Source organism: Cinclus cinclus, chromosome Z (assembly GCF_963662255.1).
Source record: "Cinclus cinclus chromosome Z, bCinCin1.1, whole genome shotgun sequence".
In the NCBI taxonomy this organism is placed as follows: Eukaryota; Metazoa; Chordata; class Aves; order Passeriformes; family Cinclidae; genus Cinclus; species Cinclus cinclus.
In genome coordinates this window covers 13,453,422-13,476,477 of record NC_085084.1, presented here as the reverse complement: position 1 = coordinate 13,476,477, position 23,056 = coordinate 13,453,422, and the positions used below count along the sequence as shown (strand labels likewise).

At 36.6% G+C, this 23,056-nt stretch overlaps 1 protein-coding gene across 2 annotated transcripts in view; it reads left to right on the top strand.

The window, feature by feature from the left end:
• Positions 1–23,056, top strand: part of PCSK5 (proprotein convertase subtilisin/kexin type 5) — a 220,905-nt gene that overhangs the window by 6,232 nt on the left and 191,617 nt on the right. For both annotated transcript variants that reach the window (XM_062512702.1, XM_062512703.1), the window contains exon 2: positions 18,197–18,301. In XM_062512702.1, coding sequence (XP_062368686.1) covers positions 18,197–18,301 — 105 coding nt within the window. The remainder of the gene's footprint in view (positions 1–18,196; positions 18,302–23,056) is intronic.

The window sequence follows — 23,056 nt, the reverse complement described above, 5'->3', positions numbered from 1 at the left end:
ATGGCATTTGTCTATCCTGTAGCCATATGACATTCTTGACTGAGTTCAGCCTGTGATCTGCTATGGTTCACAAGATTGATTCTGCCAAATTCCTAGCCCACTGTTCTCCAGTCTGAATTTATTCAGTAGGTTGCTATTTATTAGGTGTAGTAATTTGCTTATGTGTTTGCTGAATGTTGTCTTGCCTTTCCAGACCACGTGTAAAAGTGTCAGTTTGTTTTGAATTCTGTTGCTGCCCCTCAATGTACTAGCATATGACCTGTCTTTATGTATCTTATGTTTAGTTGGTGTTTTTTCTATGCCAGTATTCAGGTCACTAGATGAAATATTGACCAAAACACTTTCAGGAGGAACTCTGGCAGGTGATTTATTGCTGTCCTGATGTAATAAATAGATAAATCAGTCTTGCTTATAAAGTTTTGACCTAGTTCTGTAGCTGAATTCTGTGCCCTGCTTCAGGAATTTGGCACTATTACTCAAGTAGTACTTGAAGATAGATAAAGTTTTTAATTTACAAAGTATCTGCTCAAAATAAACATGAATAACAAATATAAAAATCTGAAGAATATTGAATTGGACAGACTAATGAGTGATGTGTACTTTAAGGTGTTTATAAGCAGATTGTTTACTCCAGTTTCAAACTAGTCTGAAATGAATCGGTTCTAAAAGTATTTGGTGGTTTGTTTTTTTTTTTTCCCAACTTACCGACTAAATTTAATCATGGCCAGTATTATATATCTGCTCTTGTGCTTAAATGACTCATCTGTCTCTCCACCACATTTTCAGGGCCAGCCTTTATTTGCTTCTGGTTTCCTATTCAAAGATAGACTTCCCACTCCTACAGTCATTGTAGTTGCTGTGTTTTGATTGACATTTGTTTGCCTTGACCAGAAATGTTGTCTTGCTTGTATACAACCTCCCTACTCCTTTGTATAGTGGCATAAATTAAGCTCATTGTCAGGCAAAACATTTCCACTGTCATATTTGCATGTTTCTGCGTTTCTGTGGTTAACCAATGTACCTTTCTCTTCTCCTTCAAATAATTGTAAAATTCCCCAGCAAGTGGGGAAATAAGAGTCAACCATATCATTGTCACCTGCCAAACACAGGAAAAGATCTGATCAAGTAGAATCCTGCTTGCCAAAGATACATACCTTAAGACAGTAAATGTTTATTTGGCAATGTACTGGCCCCAATTCGATTGATATTTGCAGAATGAAAAAGTGTTTGGAATGCAACATTGGCATGTCCAGCAGAGTATAAGAACTACAGAATGAAGTCCTGCCAGAACAGCTTGTTGTGGACATTCTTGTGGATTATAAGATGTTGCACAATGGAGGTGAGATTGTAAAAAGCATGTTAATCAGGCACGATGTAATATACAGTTCTAAACAAATCAGGAAAGAAAACATTGTATGCACCGACTTTTCCAAATAGAAGGAACCTGATCCCGAGGGGGATGGCATCAGCAAGGGCTCATCTTTGCTCAAGTTAAATTTTTTCCTCTTTGTTTTTTAATTTTTAGGATGTTTCTGTGCCAGCAGGAAACAGGCATCACTTAATTTTGTGTTCTGGGGCCAGACTGGGGTTGAAAGATGCTGCAAGTCACAGTTAAAACCTGTGCTGTGTATTTTATTCAAACTAGAACAAAACCAATGAGTTTTATGTAAGAGTTCTTAGAAGGCAGTGAAGTGTTACAGAATAGTGCTAATCAGTGGTAGCACACAGTGATACTGAAAACATCTTGAAAGTAAACTTTCTAACAGAATTTTAAGTATTAGAATGCAGGCATTCTCTATTACAGTGCTGGACACCTTCAGAGGATTTTTCCTCTAATACAATGTGTGTCATAAAACTTCACAACAAGGTATTTTTTCCATCATAATCACACATATTCATTACAATGTACTTCCTAGCTAATACATAAACTTCACTTCTCCTAGAACAAATTTACAGGGGGTCTCTAGCAGTCGTATTCACTGAGTGCCCCCAGTATTGTAAACCTTCCCTGGAACTTGTCTGAGGGAGTGTGCAGTTATTTCTTGTTACATAACTTTGCCACAAAACCTACTAGGTTCCTCATTGTCGTTTTATCCACTGTGTTTAGCATCCTGTATGCCTACTTTTACATTTTTTAATCTAAATTGCTAATTTGTCTTTAAGCTGTATTTTGCAACTTCAAGGGAATTGAAAATTTCCATTCTCTGTGTTGTCTGTCAGTAGTTTGTCCTCTGGAGAAACCTAGAGAATATCTCCTTTTCTTCTATGGAGCCTTTCTTTGTGGGACACATTTACACAGTAACCTGATGTTTTAAAAACAGACAGGAAAGAAAATATATGCTGTGTTGCACCTTTAAAGCTACTAGTATGACATCTAGGGCATAGACAGGTGGATCCCATAACATTTTTATTCACCTGAACAGTCCTTATTGAAATAGACCCAACAGGATCGAAGGCCATTCTGAGTCCAACAGAAGATCTGTCTAGATGCCACTATTATAGGCACATTCAGTGATATTAAGTTAGTGTCCTGGGTGAGGAAGAATAAAACAAGCATCAGATGCTTCTCCCTAACATTTCCTTCAGCTGTAAAATTCTCAATGTTTGCTTTATCCCTATTCAGTCTTTGAAATAAAACTAAACTTTTAGCACCCACAATATTCTGTGGCAAGGGTTTTTAAAGTTTGCTACTACGCTGTGTGAATACACACCTCTCTTTTGCTTGTTACTTACTAGCTTTGTTAGATGGCTACTGAAAGAGATGGTGAAAGATTATTTTTGTCCACTCTTACACCATACATTATTTTTTAGACTTTGAATATTTTCTCCTAAATTACGTTTTACCTAGACTGAAAGGACTTAGTTTACTTGGTTATTCCTCATAAAACTTCTGGTGTGCTGTGTCTTTGCCCTTTCTTCTTTTCCTACTAGGAAACCTTTTCAAGTTGATTATGTTCTCTTTGAATACAGGGAACTAGAGCTACACTGTACTTAGTGTGGTAAACCCTTGCATTATTCATAATGTCACATACTCCGCTTTATTCTTCATGTTATAGCTAATCTCTAGTATGTAATTTACTATGGGGACTTATATTGAGCTGAGTTCCCATGGTTGGCCATAACCTTGAGATTGTCACTTTTTAATGGTACAGTACTGGGCAGCTCTGAACAGTTCATTTTAGTGTGACGTTTGGTTTGTACATAAGTTAATGTACTTTTGTCTGCATTGGGTTTCATTTGATATTGTTGTCACTCAGTTTTGCAGTGTCCTTCTGCAGTTCATGCACAGTCAGCTGGTCTAGTTTTTATGTCTGTCATAGCTGACATCTACACCTCATTGCTCACTCTTTTTCCCATGCATATTTTTTATAATGAAATAATGTGGGTTCTAGAAGAAGTTCTGCAATGGAACCCAACAGAACTCCATCTGGAACCTCCACTCATTGCAAGAAACTAATTGCTATGTAATAAAAAAGTAGCTCAATACTACTAAGCTTTGCTTTTAGTTTTTTTTTGCTTTTAACTGCTTACTTCTGCAAAGGCCTTTTGCAATGGGTTCTTAAATGCTTAAAACCTTTTGGTGAAGGACACTGTCAAAAGCCTTTTGGAAGTTCAACCAGACTATCTATTTACCCATCTCTATCTATATGCTTGGCCTCTTTTAAGAACAGTAATAAATTTGCGAGGCAGAATTTTCCTCTGTTTAACTATTTCCAAAGCAGTGACTTTGTACCCAAGTGTGCATTAATGATCTTATTTCTTAGTTTCTATTAGTTTTTCTAGTAGTGACTTGTAGCCTCATCTCCTTTTAAAAGTTCCCATCACATTTGTCATGGAGCTGTTCTGAAAAGTGAAAACTGTTTTTAAAATGAGATTTTCAATTACTTTAATTTACTGAGTGTTTTGATTCAGTTATTCCACTCATATTCCTTCAACATTGTGAACGACAGGATGCCAAGTGTTGTATCTTGAGTAACTGATCTGACCTGAGCTGGAACAAACAAATCAATCAATCACTAAACTTTAGTTTGAAAAAAATCGGATACTTTTGTGAGTGTGCTGTGCTCCAATGAGCCAAGCATAAATGAACAGATTTAAGCTGGGGAAGTTCCCCTATCCCTCTTGGAAATTAGTAGACCCCTTCCCTGCAGGACTGAGCTGCAGAATAACCCATTTTCTTATGAGCAACCAAGCCCCATCTTGCACAACTGGTAGTTTTACCAATGGAGTGTAGAGTGGAACTAATGCCAATAGCTACAGATTATAGCCCAGATTAGCTTCTTCAGTTTTTAAAATATTATACCCCATGAAGTGTTCAGTAGCAGTTTGTAAAAATCTCAGTAGTCTTTCAGTAGGGACACGGGAAATGTTTTTGCATGTACCCCACTTATATCAGTAAGGTTGATAGACTAGATGTATCATGTCACTGTCACACAACATGAACTCCAACCCTACCTTAGCATAGCAGTATTAAACATGATACTCCATACAGTTTTCTTCATTGCTCCTTTATAAACAAAATAATTCGCTTTCCATGAATTGAAAGCACAGCATTAATAGGATTTTGTTCACACCTAATTGAAATAAAAGTAAACTCCCAGAGAATGTATGTATGACAATATCTGGAATTGCTTTGACACTTCTGAAATGTGACCATCACCGTGTCACTGTCACTACTTCTTTCTGCCTGTCTGATCAGGCTGAGTGTTTGCTTCATTTTAGAATAGTTTAAATTTCCATTATCAGTGAACAACACTCCTCTACCCACAATAAATTTTAGGTCAATGTGTGGTGAGGGTGGCCAACTGACAAATCCCAAACCCTTTGTCAGAGAAAACTGGTAGCTGGAATTAAGAGTTGCTGTCTTAGTTTGAAAGAGAGGTGTCTGCTAAGAAAGGCAGGAGCCTCCTCTTGAAATGGGACATGTAAACCCCCTCCTTCCAAAATTATTATGATTCTGAAATTAAGGAGCTCTCAGGCAAAGATATGGGGATAGGAATAACAGTTCTTTACTAGGAAAATAAAATAGAAATCCAGTAATAAAAAAAACTCAAAAACAAACAAAACCACCAAACCACAAATCAAAACAAAACCTCGCCCAAACATTGACAGAGTCGGAATACAACCTGACACCCTGTCAGTCAGGGTGTTGGTAGCAATCCAATTAAAGAGTGGCTGCAGTCCTCCTCCAGTGACAGATGTGGTCCAGTTGAAGCAGTGGTCCTGTAGAAGGGTGCAGCTTTCCTATGAAGGTCCAGTGATGATGTGGAAAAGTCTGGTTTTCCTCTGGAATCCAGTGGAAAAAGCTGCTCTCATGTTCCAAATCTCAGATTTTATCTAGATAGGAAATGCTTTGCTTCTCCCCCTGGATGGAACATTTCCAATAGAATGATGCAATTTTATCAGTAATTCAGTGGGACTCAGTGGCCCATTAACAGAAGATATCTTCCTGGAGAAAGGATGGGTTGTGGAAAAGTTAAAAGAGTGCTGCCCCACCTGGTTTTAACAGATGGATCATTAGCAGACAATATCTCCCACAGAGATAAGAATCACTGCCCCACCTGCTTTCAAGAGATGGTGATAGAATACATTCTTTTGGTTACATCCTGTATTGCAAGCCAAGACAGCTACTGAGCTTTATTTTCTATAATAGTTAACATTCCATGACCCAAAAGGGCCCTGGACTGTGTTGGCATCAATAAATGGTTCTACCATTGCAACCAACTGCTCTTTTGGAAGTTTTCTTGTATATAAATGCCATTCCAGTTGTGTGAAATTTGAACAATTTCCATTTATTGCCTGGCAAATGGAAGTATTACTGACAAACATAACTGCAGAGTGAGCAGTTCTAGTGGTAGCTGAAATTGGTGTAGTTTTTCTGATGTTTCTTATCTTGTAGGACTCTGAAACCATGTTTCAAATAGAAATGAAAATCCATTTCTAAAGAATACATAGTTTTATCCAATGCATTGCTGTAATTCTGACTATCTTTTCCCTATTTCAGTGTTTTGGTATGTTTAATATCAATTTATTAAACAAATGTACAATAGAAACTTTTATCTTTTCTCCAAGAAAAACCACTTTCAGGCATTCTCTCAACCCTGAGGTAGGATTCTGCTCTCCAAATGAAAAGGTCATCAAGGAATATTCTTTCTATGTAAGAAATGGATAGGGTCTGAGAGCTGTAATTTGTTTATCATTAGTTTTAGTAAATTTAGATGTTTTGTAATGAATTGATTATTAGATATCTTTGGCTATTCTCTGTAGTCTGAAGTAATTTAGAAGCTTAAGTTAGTTTTTAACTTAATGAGATTAACTGCACTTAGTCTAAAATACAGGCCTTGCTGGGGTCTAGATTAAAAAAGGATTAAGTTCTTCTTCTTTAAATTCTTACTGTACTTACCATTAAACACAACAAAAGATTCCAGTCAATCCAGTGAAAACTTAATTGAATCTTCTAGCACTTTGAAAACTGGTACAGCAAGAGAGACCTGTGTATATTTGAATTAATGAAGCTTTTTTGTCACTTTTTTGTGTGTTTGTTTTATTGTTGTTATTGCAAATAACAACTTTACATGGAATATTGCAAAACTAGACAAAAAATAGAGGTATTCTGTGCTAGAATAGAGTCCCTTGGTGTGCTATAATACTTCTCAAATCCTCACTAAATGTCAGTTATGATAACGTAGCTGTTTTATCTCTTACTGTGTTTGAATGCTACATGATGCAAGTATATTTTTGATCTCATTTGCTCACTTACTTGCTTTTTCTTTTAATGTATTTTCAGATGCTGTGAAAGAGAATTTTTTTGTTTTCGTACTATTAAAATATTACATGAACAGGTGTTCTAGTCTTATCAAGTCAACGGGATTATATGTGGAGACATAAATAAAGAATACTGATAAACCTTACTTTTACAAACAGACAAAAAAAAAAAAGTATAAACTTTTGTACACCTCTAGCATTAACCAAGTAAAATAGATGAATGTATCAGTAACCTGGGGCTCTGGACCAGTTGCATGCTTCTCTGTATTTGGTTAAATACGTTGTACAGAGTGGAAGGTATCAGATTTCGCCAGAGTACAAAGCTGAGGAAGTGTGATCTAGGTTAACTGTGTAAGAGAGTTGGATTTAATGCCTACACACCCCCCACATATGAACTTAACTCAGTCTTCGATATTCCCATGAGTCACTTCTTTATAACTCTTTGGTAAATTATATCGGTAATAGAAGAGGAAATTGCTTAAATCAAGTCTCATGAGAAAGTCAGTTAAATGAAAACATTGTACTTCCTATGACCAGTAAGAGCTGAATTCAGATTTGTAAGACAAAGTACAGCATAAAAAGGTTTATTGCTGGCAATATAAATGTTCACTGTAAACAGTATGACCAGTGTAAGTCACCACATTAGTACTTTTGAATGGTATAAATTCCCTTGCTATTAATGTGCTTAGGAGTTTTATATTGATGTTTAAATAACTGGATGCAGATATAACAGTATTGCTACTATTGTAGAAGAACTGCATGGTTCTTAAATCTTTACTCATACAAGTAACCCCATTAGATTTGGCTGATCTTGATTTATGCCTCTGAAATTTATTAGTTTCAACAGTTATTTCTGACTTGCAGTTTTGTAAGTGAGAAGGTACTTGATCCCATGGGACTGGGTAGATGTTTACAAATATCAGGACAGGGATGATGCTTATTATATATTTCAGAATCAAGATTTAAAAGGAAATTAATATGCGCATTGTTTGTTGTTGCACTTTTCTTGGAGTAGTTTGTTAAAAAATAAAATCTCTTAACTAACCTTTATATTGTTCCCATGAATGAAGTAGCTGGGTCAGAACTTTGTCAAGCCTCATTCTTATGCTTAATTATAGTTATATATATGACACCACAGGTGAAGAATCATTACAAAGAAACAATAGTCTTTAGAGCCTGCAGTAGTGGATAATGTATGGCATACAGCAGTTCTGTTTGCTACTTCAACAAACATTCATGACACTGCATGAGTATGCATCCTCATTTTATATTTGTTTTGTGACACAACATGAAATAGGATTGAAAGTCAAAAGAGAGACAAAGCTCATTTCAGTTGATGCAGTATACAATTTATTAAATTACAGATTATCAAGTTAGGAAAGGGAAAAAATTTCAGAAAGCAGTGGCAATTTAGTTGATGCCTCAAAATTAGAGGTTAAAGGTATTTGTTTCCTTTCTGATGGCTTCATCAAAATTATGATGGTGGTACTGAAACAAATATTGCCGTATTTCCTAGCAGCTTCTTTGCACATAAAATATGTGTGTTATGGCTTGAACTTGCAAATGCATGATGACTGAATTGACATCACTTTAAATACTGAAGAGGCTACTTTTATTCATTCGGTATAGTATAAATACACTTGTTGCGCTCATTTTTACTTGCAGAAAAAAGTGGTGACTCTGGGCTTCACAAAAAAGAGCATAAACTACCAGTTTATATTATGCTGGCTTTTGTATTGAAAATAAATTGTAGAAAAGATAAGTGAGAATGAAGGAAGAGATTGATTTCCTTTTGAGAATTTTTATGAAAAACTGCCCTGGAACTGCAAGTCCATATGGTCACATGTTTGCTGCATAACGTTGCATTATTTTATTTGACAGGGGCATAAGCTTGCCAGTTGCTGTAGTGCTCACAAGGCAAAGCTCACAGTTGCAGGTATTAATGCCTAAAATTACTGTACTTGAATTTTAACATTTCAGGAGACAAATGTGGAAATGGCTTTCTTCAACATCTCCCCCCATATGTTCTAGGCTAATATATCTGTTGGAGTCTACACTTCATATAAACCCCTGTACCACTGCCTGTCCAATAATTATGGACCTGTGTTCATTAATTTTTAGCTAGTTTTTGGAATATTGTTATAATAGTCGCAACCTGTTTATCACGTTGTTTATCTTCCTAGAGAAGAGGACTGACCTGACCTTCAAAGAAATTTTTCAAGTACTATTAGTGACATTTTTATTTTAATTTAATGCTTGAACAATCAGCACAGTGTCCAGATATCTTCAGCTTCTCACTTTTTATTTATTCTTAACATCACTGAGGGCATATTTGTATGCCTCACCTCTAGGGAAGTGATACCACATAGCAGGTGTTCAAAGGGTGCTAATATACAGCTCAAATATTGTCCTGCCATAAAGACTGATGCATTTTCTTCTCAGAGCTGCAGCTGCAAGAGAAGAGTAGGGGTCAAGCTCAAGCCCTGCTTCTGTCATAACTTCTGCAAGGAATATGTATTTACTGTGGTCTCCTATAACCTGTGGCATTTAAGGCTTCGCTGCTGATTCCTGTAGCATAATTTTCACACAGTCTTTATTCAGGCAGCTTTTCCTTGGGTTTATTAGCCTGATGGGTGTCCTTGGGATTTCTGTTTTTATGATTTGGCTTCAGTATTCCTTTTTTACCTGCACTTTTAGACGTAGCACCATTTTAAATATTATCAAAGTATATTTTTATTTTTAAAAAATCAGTTAACCTCTCCCACTTTTCAGAACTCAGTAAAACAGAGAGTTCCTAATTTAAATAACAAGATTTATACAAACATATAATCTGAAAACGATGCCGCAGTCATGTTTGGAAGAATTGTTCTTTGTGTATAGCAGTGTAGGTTTAATTAATAAGTCTTAGTATGATCCAGCATGTGTTAAAATTAAGGCTATGATACAGTTTGAATTTATTCTTTTGAATACCTAAACTAATCTTACCTGCTGTTTTGTACTAAAACTTGTTTGTGATAGAAACTTTTTGGGTTATTTTAATGATGTAAAAAACTTTTTATTGCTGGGTTGTTAGGTTTTTTCTCTTTATTTTTCGAAGTAATTCCATATGTTAAATAAGTTTACTAAGAGAGCACTAAAATACTGTAATTTCAAAAAACAGAATTTCATTTGACAATATTTGTTTTAAAACACAACTGTACAAAGTAACCTTTATGCAAAAAGTGCGATGTAGGAAACTTCTTTCAGTTCCCCTCAACTTTTAAAAGTTATGCATCAATTAGGAGTCTCAGAGGAAACATAATTTGATTTATGTTGCTAAATGTATTTTATATATTTTCAGTAGAACATTTCTCTGTGTAGAGAAGGAGAACTTTGATTTTTAACAATAGTTTCAAATAAATGTAACTAGGAATTTAGTCACATTTAGCTAAATGTAGCTTTTAGTTTTAATTAAATTTTATATTAGAATTGAGACTGAATATGCTTGTTATATTCTGTAATGCAGTAGAAAGCCTGGATAAGTAAAACTATGAGAAAAACTACTTTTATAGTGGTAATCCAAAATTGAATATACCAACTGTCTTGGTTTAAAGAGGTAGGCACTCTGAAATGAGTAACATCCCCCTTGATTCCAACTAATTTCTTTCCACCAGTAAGGAACAAGATACCAGTAGATACAAGTGAAAAAAATAACAGCTTAGTAACCTAATGCCAACAGGCAAGGGAAGAAAAGTAACTGCTAGATAGCAAACTGCTAAATCTCCCAACCCCCAGGGAACAAAGAGAGGCCCCAGTGCCAGAAATGCCCTTCTGAAAGACCTTGCCAGCTAGAGGCAGCCACATGGCTGGAGGACAAGGGGAAGATGATGTCACACCTTCCCTTCCAAGGTAGCACCCTCCAGACAGTCACCTCTTTCCCTCTGGAACAGGAAGCCAATGGACTTGAACTGGTTTGACCAGGAGGCACCTGCAGAGCTTGAACAAAAGCAGCTCAAAAACACCAAATGCAGCCCCTCTGAGATGTGCAAAACCTCCCAAAATTAAGAGAATCCAAAAAAGGAAGACAAAACCTTTGCATGAGCAAAGACCAAACAGCCCACGAAGCAAATACCACGTGGCAAAGAACCAGAAGTTGCCCATGAGAGAGGATTTTAAAAATGCCTGTGACAGCATTCCTAGACACACACACAGCATATCTGCCTGTAGGGTCTTACAGTAACAAATTTTGGGCAGAGATAGATATGGAATACAATAACATAACTGTAAAAAATATAAATTTTGATACTGAATTAGAATGATATAAAAATATAACTGACCTCAGAATATCAATGTGTTTTAATCCTACTAACAAAGACATATGAAAATTAAAAGGCTGGAGTTCATTTTTCAAGGGAAAGAACTAATGTGTTACCTTATTTTTAAAACAAAATACAGCAGCATGTAAGCAACAGCAGTGACAATATCTTAAAGAACATAAGGCTGAGCTACTTTATTTTAATGGCTGGTATTAATTTTTTGCATTAGATATTTAGAAATTTAAACTTGCTCAAGGAAAGTGCCCAGACAAAATTTTTCCATTCAAATAACTGAAACATAAATGAAAAATATGAATGAAAGCTCGAATGGTGTATTTTAATTCAGTAAGGTGATATGCTTTCCTCTCTATTTAAACTGAATGAGAAGGAATGCCAGTGGTTAAATGGTAAATGCATTCCCACCATGTTGAAGACATGCAGCATGATTTATTTCTATGGAATTGTGATGTTTCTGCTGCTAAAATATCCATGTGATCTTTTAAAACTTTGCTCTCTGTTTTGCAGTTTTCTTTATTTTTCATATGCAGATGGTTCAGTAAGGGATCTTAATTTTTCCAGTTGAAATATCCTGTCCTCCAGACTGAAGATTCAATAAACTGGGCAAGAACACCTGCTTACAGTGTAGGCTTTTTTCTTTCTAGGAGATTAAAAAAAAATCTTCAGGAAGAAGGGCTGTATTTAAGACCAAGCCCAACTTGTTCAGTGTGTCACTATTCAGGGGCAGCAACACTTTGCAGACATCAGTTCCATTTAACACAAACCTGAAGAAAAGGGAATATGGGAGAAGCAGATATGAATTGGCAATTTAGGCTGTTCCTACCTTGAGAACAAGGTTCCTACCTCTATCATACAGAGATCTCTACAATATGGGCATTTGAATTTCTTTTAGTTAAACAAGAAAAAAAACCCTTTCAACTTGATGTTATGTTTGGGAGAGACAGAGCCCTCATCTCAATCTGCAGCTGAAGTGTCTGAGCAGCTCTGCAGCTGTCCTTATGGTGGTTAGTCCTCCAGCCTCAGTATGCTGGAGGTCAGTCAGTGCTGACCCAACAAAGGGGTTTTGGAGAAGAGAGCTGGAGGCTGAGAAAGTGTGGTCACTTCTGTAGTATCTTACAGTGAAAAAAACCCCATTCCAGTTCCCACTAAAACTCCACTATACAGTTTTGTTTCTTGCAATACAAGTTAAGTTTAAGTTCCAGGTCTGGAATGACCATGAATTTTCCAGATATGGGTGCTTTAATTTGGGTGGATTAGCGAACAGCTAACACCCTCTGCAGAGCTTTCTTGCCCCTAAATGCTGAACCAGAGCCCTGGTTTTAAGATGCTTAGCACTTGTCTGGAGTGACTCAAGAAGGAAGGGGAGTGGCAGTTTTCTGTAGTATTGAACCAGTTAACATCTGTGGATAACAACAACAGGGGTCAAAATTAAGGGCTAAGGGCTCACCTTGTGAGATTTTAGATTTATGTTTGAAGTGTACTTTGCACCTGGTCTTGGCAAACCTCCTAAAATTCCAATGGGCTCACTTTTCAAGCTTGTCTTGGTCTCTGTTAACAGTATCCCATTTGTCTGCTGTGTCAGCTGCACCACTCAGCTTGTCTTCCAGGCCATTCTGTGATTCAGTGACTCTCTGTGTGCTGGTTTTAACAACCAACAGGGAACTAAGCTCCAAATAAGCCACTCTGTTTCTCCCAACCCCTTCTGATACTAGAGGAACAATAAGGAGATATAATGCGATAAAAATAACAATTTACTAAAATCACAATAAACACAGCAGTATCAATAATAGAAAAGAAGGCGCCTTACCCCCAGAAGAACATTCACCACCAGGAACAAAGAGAAATGCTTCTCAAAGATAGCACCAGGATTGGTCTCCAAACAATGGCAATATGGTGAGGAGAGCTTCCACAGCATAGTGTTCTCCCCCACCCTCCCACCCAGAGCAAAAAGAGTGGAAAGCAGGGCCAAAACAAAACCTGGAAGCTAGTTCATCTGTAGAAAGGAATTGTGCAGCTGCTGGCTAAGCTTAGTCCTTTGCACTTGCTGGAACTGCTGCCTCCAGCTCTCATGCTTGGAGCTGTCCACTTCAATGCCACAACTCAACACTATAGTGGCACTCCAGAGGAAAAGTGGGAGGAAGGAAAATAACTGGTGGGCAGCAGAAGGGACCAAGTGCACCATGGCTTAAGGGGACAATCCACTCTGCTTTTGTGACCGAGGTGAATTCCCAGTTTCTGGGCTGGCTTTTTCCTGTCAAAGCTATGCCTCCCTCCCAGTGATGAATGTTGGTGGTATCAAATAAACAATGCTAAAAATTCCACCCCCTTTCTCTTTAACTGGGACACTATGAAAATATTTAAAATGTTGTCACATTATACAGTGTACACTGGAAATGGTATTTTAGAGACAAATTAAAATTACTCAATCTGAAAAAAATTTAGAAGTTTGAAACAGAGTTGATTTTGTTAAAATGAGATGATCATGGTAAACTTAATAAATCAATCTCTCAATTTTTGGTATTTTCTTCTGCCAAGGACTTTAAAACTTTGGAAATCTTTTGCAGTTCTGAGAAATGGGAAGGGTCATACCTTCACCTTCATGTGAAATATGGTCTTGTGCCTATGTGTAACGATTTATATACAGCTCTGCGCAGGGGTAGTAGATTTATGCTTCTTTGTCTCTTCTAGTGTCTTACTCAGTTCAGAATTATATCTGTACCTGATATGTCTTTCTTTTCAAATCCATTTAGGAGCAAATTCATTAAAGCCTAGGAGAAACAGGGACCCTTAACCAATATATCCTCCAATTCACCAAATCAGTAGCACATTGTTTTCAATTCAGCCCTCTGGGAGAAGAGCACTTTGCATCTAGATGTTTATAGGATTTGCTTCTTAAAAAACCCAAAAAAATTGTTTACAAACTAAGAAACAACTCTTAGGTTTCTGCCCAGTAGCTGGAATGACTTCCCTACTCTTGTTCAGCTACATAGAAGTTTCAGTCAGTTTAGTTTCAGGGCTTAGTCAGGTAGGTCAGTTTGGTGACCATATAAATATATTTAAAGTATGTTTAACAGTCATCTTTAGCATTTGTATTTCCTTACAGAGCTCATGAGGACACAGTGCACTTGTAGTTGAATTTATTCAGTAATTACATCCTAAATTATCTTACTATTGCCCTAGACTATAAAACAACATATGGAAGAAATATTTTTCAAGAGCAAGCTTAGAAAATTTGGTTCTTGTTTCATGTTATCTTTAACACATTTTCTCAACTTAAAATAGAAAATTAGACCTGATAAATATGAATTTTTAAGTAAATATGTGGATACTTTGGTTTTCAGGGACGCCTCTTTTTTGTACAATTTTGTACAATTATAGGATTGTTAGTTCTAGGGAACCAAAATAATTCCTGGGAATTATTTCATTCTTGAACGAGAAGTTTTATTGTGCTATAGTTACATGGTTTAATTCTTCTTCCTAGTGGTCGAAGGAACTGGAAGGTCTAAGTGAGTTTGAATTTAATTGCCCTTAAATGATTTGGGCTCCTTTTAAATCCTTGCCAGTTATGAACTAAAGCTGTAGATTTCACAATTATAAATAATCACTGTTATTATCTGAAAATTAATGGTGTTTAGAAGACATTGCATTGCAATTACTATACATAATTCCAAGGACTTAATTCTGTCTCTTCAGCCCAAGTTCTCAGAGGGAGTATGTCTGACAAGGATCACAAAGCCTTGTGCTGTACCTCTTCAGCTGGAAGCATGCAGATGCCTCCAGTATCTTCCATGGGTGGCTAGTTCTGCCACACTGTAGAACCTCCAGGAGTGCAATTAGGTAATCTAAATTTGCTAGTCTGGATGCCCTCAGAGTGGTCAGCTAGAGTTAATCATTAGTAAATAACTAAATAAAAAAACACCTTAAATTAGTGCAAGACAAAGCCCTGATGACTGGGTGACATTGAGACCTTTGTAGGACAAAACAGGATAGATACTTATTTTCCCTGTAATATGGTCTTTCTATTTAAACAGTTCTGTGAAGTTGCAAACCAGTTGTCTGAGCTGAGTCTTTTCAGTAATGTGTGCTTTTGTAGATACACAAAGTAGTGGCTTTTAATGCACTCTGAAGGCAGCAAGGTCTATAAAAGTTCAGTTACCTTTATAGGTTACTGGTAGGGTGAATATGTACTTTACAGGTCTCTGAAGACTCACAAAGTAAAACTAAATCACTTCCTAGCAGCTAGCACTTCAATCTTATTTGAGGCTACTGATAGTCCAGGAAACATCCAGAAAGTAACTGATTACATCCTTCTGTCTCAGGGAAGCATGCCATCACTTGCATTTGCACTAAGCCTGGCACCAAATTTCTGTGATTGTTATAAATAATAGTAACGTAAAAAGAGTGCAACAGCAACCTGATGCTACTGGACTGTGCTAGAGGCTCTTAAAATTAGAATAAACTTTAGTTTCTATAGTCAAAAGTAATGGAGTGGAACAGAGTGGAACAGAGTGGAAGAGAATAGAATAGAATAGAATAGAATAGAATAGAATAGAATAGAATAGAATAGAATAGAATAGAATAGAATAGAATAGAATAGAATAGAATAGAATAGAATAGAATAGAATTGGAAGGGACCTACAATGGTCATCTAGTTGACAAATTCAGGGCCAACCAACATTTACAGCACACTATTAAGAGCATTGTCCAAATGTCTTATAAATACTGACAGGCTTGGGGCATTCACAGACCTCCCCAGGGTCTGTGAAGCCTGTTTGACTATCCTCTTGGTAAAGAAACACCTCCTGAAGTTCAGTGTGAACCTTCTTTGGTGCCGTTCTGAACTGATCTGACACATCTTGGAATCCTAGCAGGAAGAGATCAGCACCTTCATCTCTTTGTCCCCTTCTCAGGAAACTGTAGAGAGCAATGAGGTTACCCCTCACACCTACTATTATCCAAGCTAAAGTGCTCACCCCCACTTCACAAGCCATGCCTTCCAGGGTATTCCCCAGCTTTGTTGGCATCCTCTGGATGTGTACAAGGACCTTCACATCTTTCTTAAATTGTGGGGCCCAGACCTGCACGGAGTACTCTAAATGAGGCTTACCAAAGCTGAATATGGTGAGATAACCACCTCCTTCGTCTGGCTGGTTATGCAGTATCTGAGGTACTCCAGGATGCAGTTTGGCCTCATGGCTGCCCAGATACATGGCTGAGTCACACTTAGCTTAATGTTAGCCAGCTCCCACAGGTTGCTTTCTGCAGGGCTGGTCTCCAGCCACTTCACTTCTGTTTTATGCTTGTGCCTGGTGTTACTTAATCCCCAGTGCAGAATTCAGCATTTCAACTTTTTAAATTTCATCCCATTAATCATAGCCTGGTGCTCTTATCTATCCAGATGCATCTGCAAGACTTTTGGTGTCTCAAGAGGGTCAACAGCACCTCCCAGTTTGGTATCATCAGCAAAAACATTAAACATGTTAATGGAGCAGTGAAATCCTATATCTGGATTGTTGTTAAATGTATTGAACAGAGCTGGTCCTAGGAGTGAGCCCTGAGGAACAGCATTGTTGACTGGCCACCAGCCAGATATAACCCAGTCACTACAAATGTGCTGTGGAGATGTGCCACTTCAGCTGGAATTGCCTTTCAGAGAGAAGGCAGCATCAAAATTACTCTACTTCTGATATACTTTCATTAGTCTTAGAAAAAGCAATTGCTATTTAATTTATGATAAACTAAATTGATTTAACTGAATGTTTTTGGTATTTTTTCGTATGCTAGACATGAGTTACTCCTCCCAAAAGGAAGATCTTGATGGAGTACCCACACAGACCAGCATTAATATCCTAGATCCAGTTTTCCTTGTTAGGCAAATTCATTTAAATGGTTGCTGTTTTCTGTCAATATCAATATTTTCTTTGTAGTCCATGTTCATATTTTCTCAAGATTTTTGTTTTCTAATATTCTAAATATTCTTGGAATTTGTGAGTGACTTATTTCCAGTTCTCTTCAAGTCTTTACTGCTGACCTCTCAAGTTTCTTGCATGTGTATTCTTATAGATACAAATTAAGAAATCTGAGGGATTTTTTAAGGTGGAAGTTTTCAAGTGTTGCTCCATCCTCCTTGGTGGTATCATTCAACTCTATTTGGAAAACCAAGCCTATTTCATAAGGTCACTTTGAGTTTTAATTTGAAATGGCAGTAGGCTAATTGTCCCTTTTTTGCTCATCACTGAGGAACTTTAAATTATTAAGTATCTTACAAAATTTGCAGTGCACTAGTAGGTCAAATTCCAAATGAGTTGAAGAGGCATTCTCCCAAAGACAAGGAGACTGAATGTTAATTAGTTTGTAGGTGAGTGAAACTGAAGTTTCAAGTAAAAAAATAAAAATGAAAGCAGATATATTGATGACTCTGGAAAGGAAGATTTTTTTTTTCGAATAGTCAAGGCAATTTCACTTCGGTATTTATATTTCTATTGTGTGCTGAAGGGATGAGTTAGAAGCATTTTTATTATGCTATTGTGAAATTTGCAATTTTGCATGAATTGGTTTTGTACCTCAAATGACTTATTATCCTATGAAGTTACCATTTCCATCTTTCTTTCTTCTACTTTTTGTCTCATTTAACAGAACATGAAAACTCTTCCTGTTGTATAGTCTGATGCTGTGAATGTCTTTTTTATAATTTAATTATATAAATAACCAAATCTAGTGTGTTTTACAGTAAATTTCCTTAAGCAAACTAGATGGAATGCTTTTTAATAACCCTATAGCCATTTAATGATTTTTATACTTGCCGTTTGAGGACAGTTTGCATATAGATTGATATAGAATTACCTAAAGTACTGCATATAAATTAAACATTAAAGAGGTAGATACAGCCAGAGTAAGCAGCTCAGTTATAATCTTTGGTTATGCAGTTACTGCCTCAAGGATACTTCATCTACTTCATATCATATGTCCTTCTTTTGAAAGATGATCAGGGGGTTCAAGTAACATTTCAGCACAGAGGAAATTGCATAATTTATAGACTTTCCAAAATGAAAAACAGGAAACCAGTTTCATTAAATTAAGTCTTCCACTCCTTTTTTTTTTCTTTTCTGCTCTTACAGATTGGAACATTGAAGGACTACTACCACTTCTACCATAGTAAAACAATTAAAAGGTCAGTTCTCTCAAGTAGAGGTACCCACAGCTTCATTTCAATGGAACCAAAGGTAAGAAAACCCATGCATGTGTCTGAAGAAAAAGCCTTTGCATTTTTTATATGAAATACCATACCAGAGGACATTCACCTGAATGGCATATAGCATTACAAGAATTACCCTATCTGTTTTCTAAGGTTCTATTTCTCATTAAAACAAAGTGAAGAAGATACCATGCTATTAAATATGTGCTATTCTTGGAACACAAGGTCCACCATTATTCCTGAATGACTGCTTGATAATGCACTAATTACTGTGCTGTGCTTCTCTGCAAAACAACACACAAAAGATTTATGTCTGCAGATCCCTTCTGAAAAACAATCAGCTTTAAAAATAAAAATGGGCAATGTGGAATGGTACAATGTTCAGAGGAAAGTTTCTCTTGCTTTTTTTCTTGTCTTTGTCTGGACTTGGTTTACATGGGATTAAAAAGAGTACTCTTCTCTGGTCCTTTTGGTAGTTTCACTGATCTTAATTTTAAGATCTGTGTGAAAAATGGTGCCATTTCTTTATAGCATACACTATAATTGGTAACTGTCAACACAATTTAATTACTGGTTTATAGTTAAGTATAATATCCTCTTGTATCCCACCCATGACACACTTTTGTTTGAATCCTTTAATTTCAATGATTAGTAGCTTATTCATTGACTGCAAAATTGGATTGCCTCTGGTTTCCTTTTACAAAAAAAGTTTGGTGAAGATCCCATTAGCTTTTTTTTATGCTGTTCATGCAAAGCAGTCTTGCCAACAAGCCCCCAGGCATGTGGCGTGTTAATAACAGAGTGAAGCTTTTTTAAATTATTGGATGATGAATGTTCTTTGTGAAGGATTTGTCAGGTTTTACTTAACAAATAATTTATGAGAGGTTAAAGTTACTGGTGAAAGAGTTTGAACACTATACAAATTGAGCATCATACAGGAATACTTCTGCAATTTGGAAAACTGTATTTAGGTCTGAAGTTCCTCTTGAGGACAAGACTAGGAATGTACACAGAAAACTGTGTTCAATCCTCTGTTGATAAGGCTGAACTGCTTAACCCTTAGAGGGCACCAGCAGCTCTGCTGAGCAGTGTATGGTGAGGATTAGTATAAAGGTGATCAGGGCCCAAATCTCTGTACCCATGAGTACTAAGACCCACCACTCAAAAAAAACCACTGCACATAGAATAGGCAAAAACATAAAAGGAAGGGAAAGTGTTCACATCTGCATCAGGCCATGTTCTTTGCATATGCACAGAGGTGGAGCGATTAACACACAAATGCACAAGTTTGTGTGCATGTAGCACCATAAACTGTGGTGTTACACTCAGCTTCCAGGTACCCCATCTGCACCTTTTGCAAGCAGCCCAGACTGCCTAGCCAGAAAAGTGAGAGACTCTAATGCCAAACACAGCAGAAAATCAAGATTATAATTTATTTATTATGCCATTTAGGTCTTGTCTCCAATCTGTGCTTCTGCTGGTTAAGAATTTCTAAATTTCTGAACCATTGTTACATATAACTTCAATATTAAGAAGCTTTAGTGAGAGTTATGCAAGGTACCTAAACCTGTTTATGATTCTGTATCTAAAGAGAAGCAGACAGTCTAATACCTAGATCTGGCAAGAAATTTTGTATCATTCACTTTGTGACTTCTTTGCTGAGCCTGGTTTTGGGAATACTTATGTGGCTGACAGGTCAATAAATGGACATGTATTCATAGCATAAAGACCACTTTGTCCTCAGTGTGTATAACATTTAATGATTATTAAAGCAGCCTGGCAATTTAATTACTCTATGTAAGCTGGTTCTTTTAAAACAAAATGTTTTATATTAAATAAGGCACATTGCATTGCTGTGAGAATTTGAAAGGACCACACACTACTATATTTATGAGTGGAGTGGTATCTAATACCAGTATTTGCTGCAGATTAGTTAGTGTGGGTATTTGGGAATAAAGAAACACTGAGATTTGTTACTATCCAAACAATTTAATGGTAATTCACTTAATGCTGAAAAAGCTCTCCCTGTTACATGTACATGGAATTAACCTGTTCTGTGTTGCTTCAGACATGAATCATTATTTTGTTCCTTTACAAAATTATAAAGGATGGAATTCTGATTGAGTGGCAATTTGTTATGTAAATAGCCTGCATATAATGGAAGAAATTATGAAATTTGGTATTTCTGAATTATTTTCATGGATAGTGTTTGATTTCATTGTGTGAATGCACAATGAAAGATGTAGAACTAATAGAAAGTCTTCTTGTGTATTTAAATTAATGAATTTCTTTGAAAATCTTTTGTCTGATTTTCTTCTTCTGGAAGAGCCTCTTGACACTGTTACAAACAATATGAGTAGATGCAACAAGGAGCATAATAACTGGGTGTGGCACTTAGTGCTGTGGTCTAGTTGACAAGATGGGGGTTGATCAAAGCCTGGACATGATCTTTGAGGTGTTTGTCATCCTTTTGTGATTCTATGATAAACTGAAACATGTGGATTGTACATTTTGACACTTTCCCCAGCATTAGTCTCTATTAACCTCATATCATCTGTATTTAGATGAAAAGGATATGCAGTATAACACAGTTTTGTCAATTGTCATCCACATCCTTACCTATACATGTCATTTAGCAAAGAAAAATATTGAACAGTTTTAGGAAGAGATGCACAAGAAAGGATGTAATTTCCTTCACATAGATTGTAATGGAGAAATCTAGAACATAGCTTTATTCACATCATCTTTCTTGGCTCTGCATGTCCTAATGGGAAAATATAGAAGTGGAAGAAGTCTGTGGATTTAAAGCAGAGGTCAAAGCCAACTGAATGAAATCTATTTACAGGGGTTCCTGGTCTCCCCAGCTGATGTACTGTTTGTGGTTGACCTTTGGCAGGGCTCAATGAGAGCACCACACCATGAATCAAGAGCTTTTTCTAGCTTCAGAATTTGCTCTTCAGAGTTTGCTCTGTTTTGGTGATGCTACAATGCATGAAACAATGGGAGTAAGACCAAAAAAGAAGTGGGAAGATGTACAGAATGAGTCCATAGTTGAGAGGTATCATGAAGCTCTAATTCAACTATTAAACAGTTGAGTGTATTGATGGTAGACAATCTGTTGAAGCCAGACTATTACAGCCTTTCCAGGGCTGAGAAGAAAGAGCTGAGGTATGATTGGGTTTGCTGCAGTTGTGAAATGAGTAGTCACAAAGAGGGAAACATTGCAAGCAAAGATTGAAACTACAGTCTGAAGGCCAGACTTTTCATCAATAAAAATGATGAAAGAAATCAGGTGGAGCTTTTCTATTAGTAAAGAGATTACAATTCCAATGAAATGTGAGAGTTGAATTGTCTATGCATGACAGTAGTACATGTAAGTTAAATGGACAGCAGAGCTGGAAAAACTCTGTATTCTGAATTATTGCATAAAATGAAGAGTTTTTAGTGAAGAGCTGTCATAATGAAATTTTTGACTCATAATTGAAAAACATCCCATAGAATAGGTATCATACTTAATCCTAGAAGATAATAGCTCTTAAGGTAATAGAGGGCAGATATAAGATTGATAATAATCTCAAATAGATGTACTAAAGTTTGTTCCATTTTTCTTGTGAGTTCTCCAGAGTCTCCCATCACAACAGAGATCTGAAAAAGACATCTGGCCCACAGTGATGCTAAAAATCATGGAATTAATAATTTGTGTTCCTGTAAAGTGTGGCATTAGCCAACTTTGTTGCATTAATGTTTCTTTATCAATTTCTACTAAGATGGTATCTCATGTTTTTCTAATTTTAATGTGTTTAGGTAGACTTATTTGGGGTTTGAATCCTGTTTGATGGGTCACAGAAACTTAAAGATTACATGAGATAGAAACGGAAGGATTTACAGTGTCATTGCAATAAGAAGTAAGGCTGCCTTTACTTAAGGATAATACTCTGCTTGAGCACAATTTTGCAGTAGTGCATGCAGTAGTGTCGTGCCTTGTCAACTCTACTCCAGGATCAGAATACCTGGGGAAACATTATTCCAGACATTGACATTTTACGCATCTAACCACACACAGAGTGTAGCGGTATGACAGAGGACAAAGTCTTATCTTTACTGTATCAAGATGAACAGAACTCATGATATCAGCATGTAAAATGCTGGCAAGCATATCTTTGGTGGGCTGTTTTCAGAGGATAGGGAAATAATGCCAGGAGCCTGGCATTATTACTGGTAGGACGATTGTGTTCATGAGAGGGCAAAGAGGAGCAAAATTGTACTAGCCATGAGTAACCTGGGGCTTTTAAAGCCAGCACCGTGGACTTAAAGCTTAGAGAAATTAGATGAGAATGTTATTATGGGTAAGGTGGTATTTAGTTGCTAAACTTAGTGAACAGAAAGATTTTGTTAGACATATAAGATAACACAACAGTTAGACAGTGGGAGCAGGTTAAGTTACTGATGTCTGCATGGTTACCCATAAAATGTACAAGCACACAGTGACCAAGAATCAATAAGATGCTACTTGGTTGCAAAATAATAGGAATCATCATGCTGTTTTCATATTCAGAGTTTGACTGGAGGTTTAAGTTAGTTCTTAAATAATTCAGAATTTACCACTGTGGTCCCTTTAATTAATTACCTGAAAAAGCTCTTATATGAGCAATCCTTATACCTTTAACTTGGTAAAAATCAAGAATAAGTTTTGCTGTTTTCAAGGAGCCTGTTCTTGGGTAAATTAGAACATGAACTGAATCACAATGAATGAGAGGGAATAGCAGTATCTCTTTGTGTCACC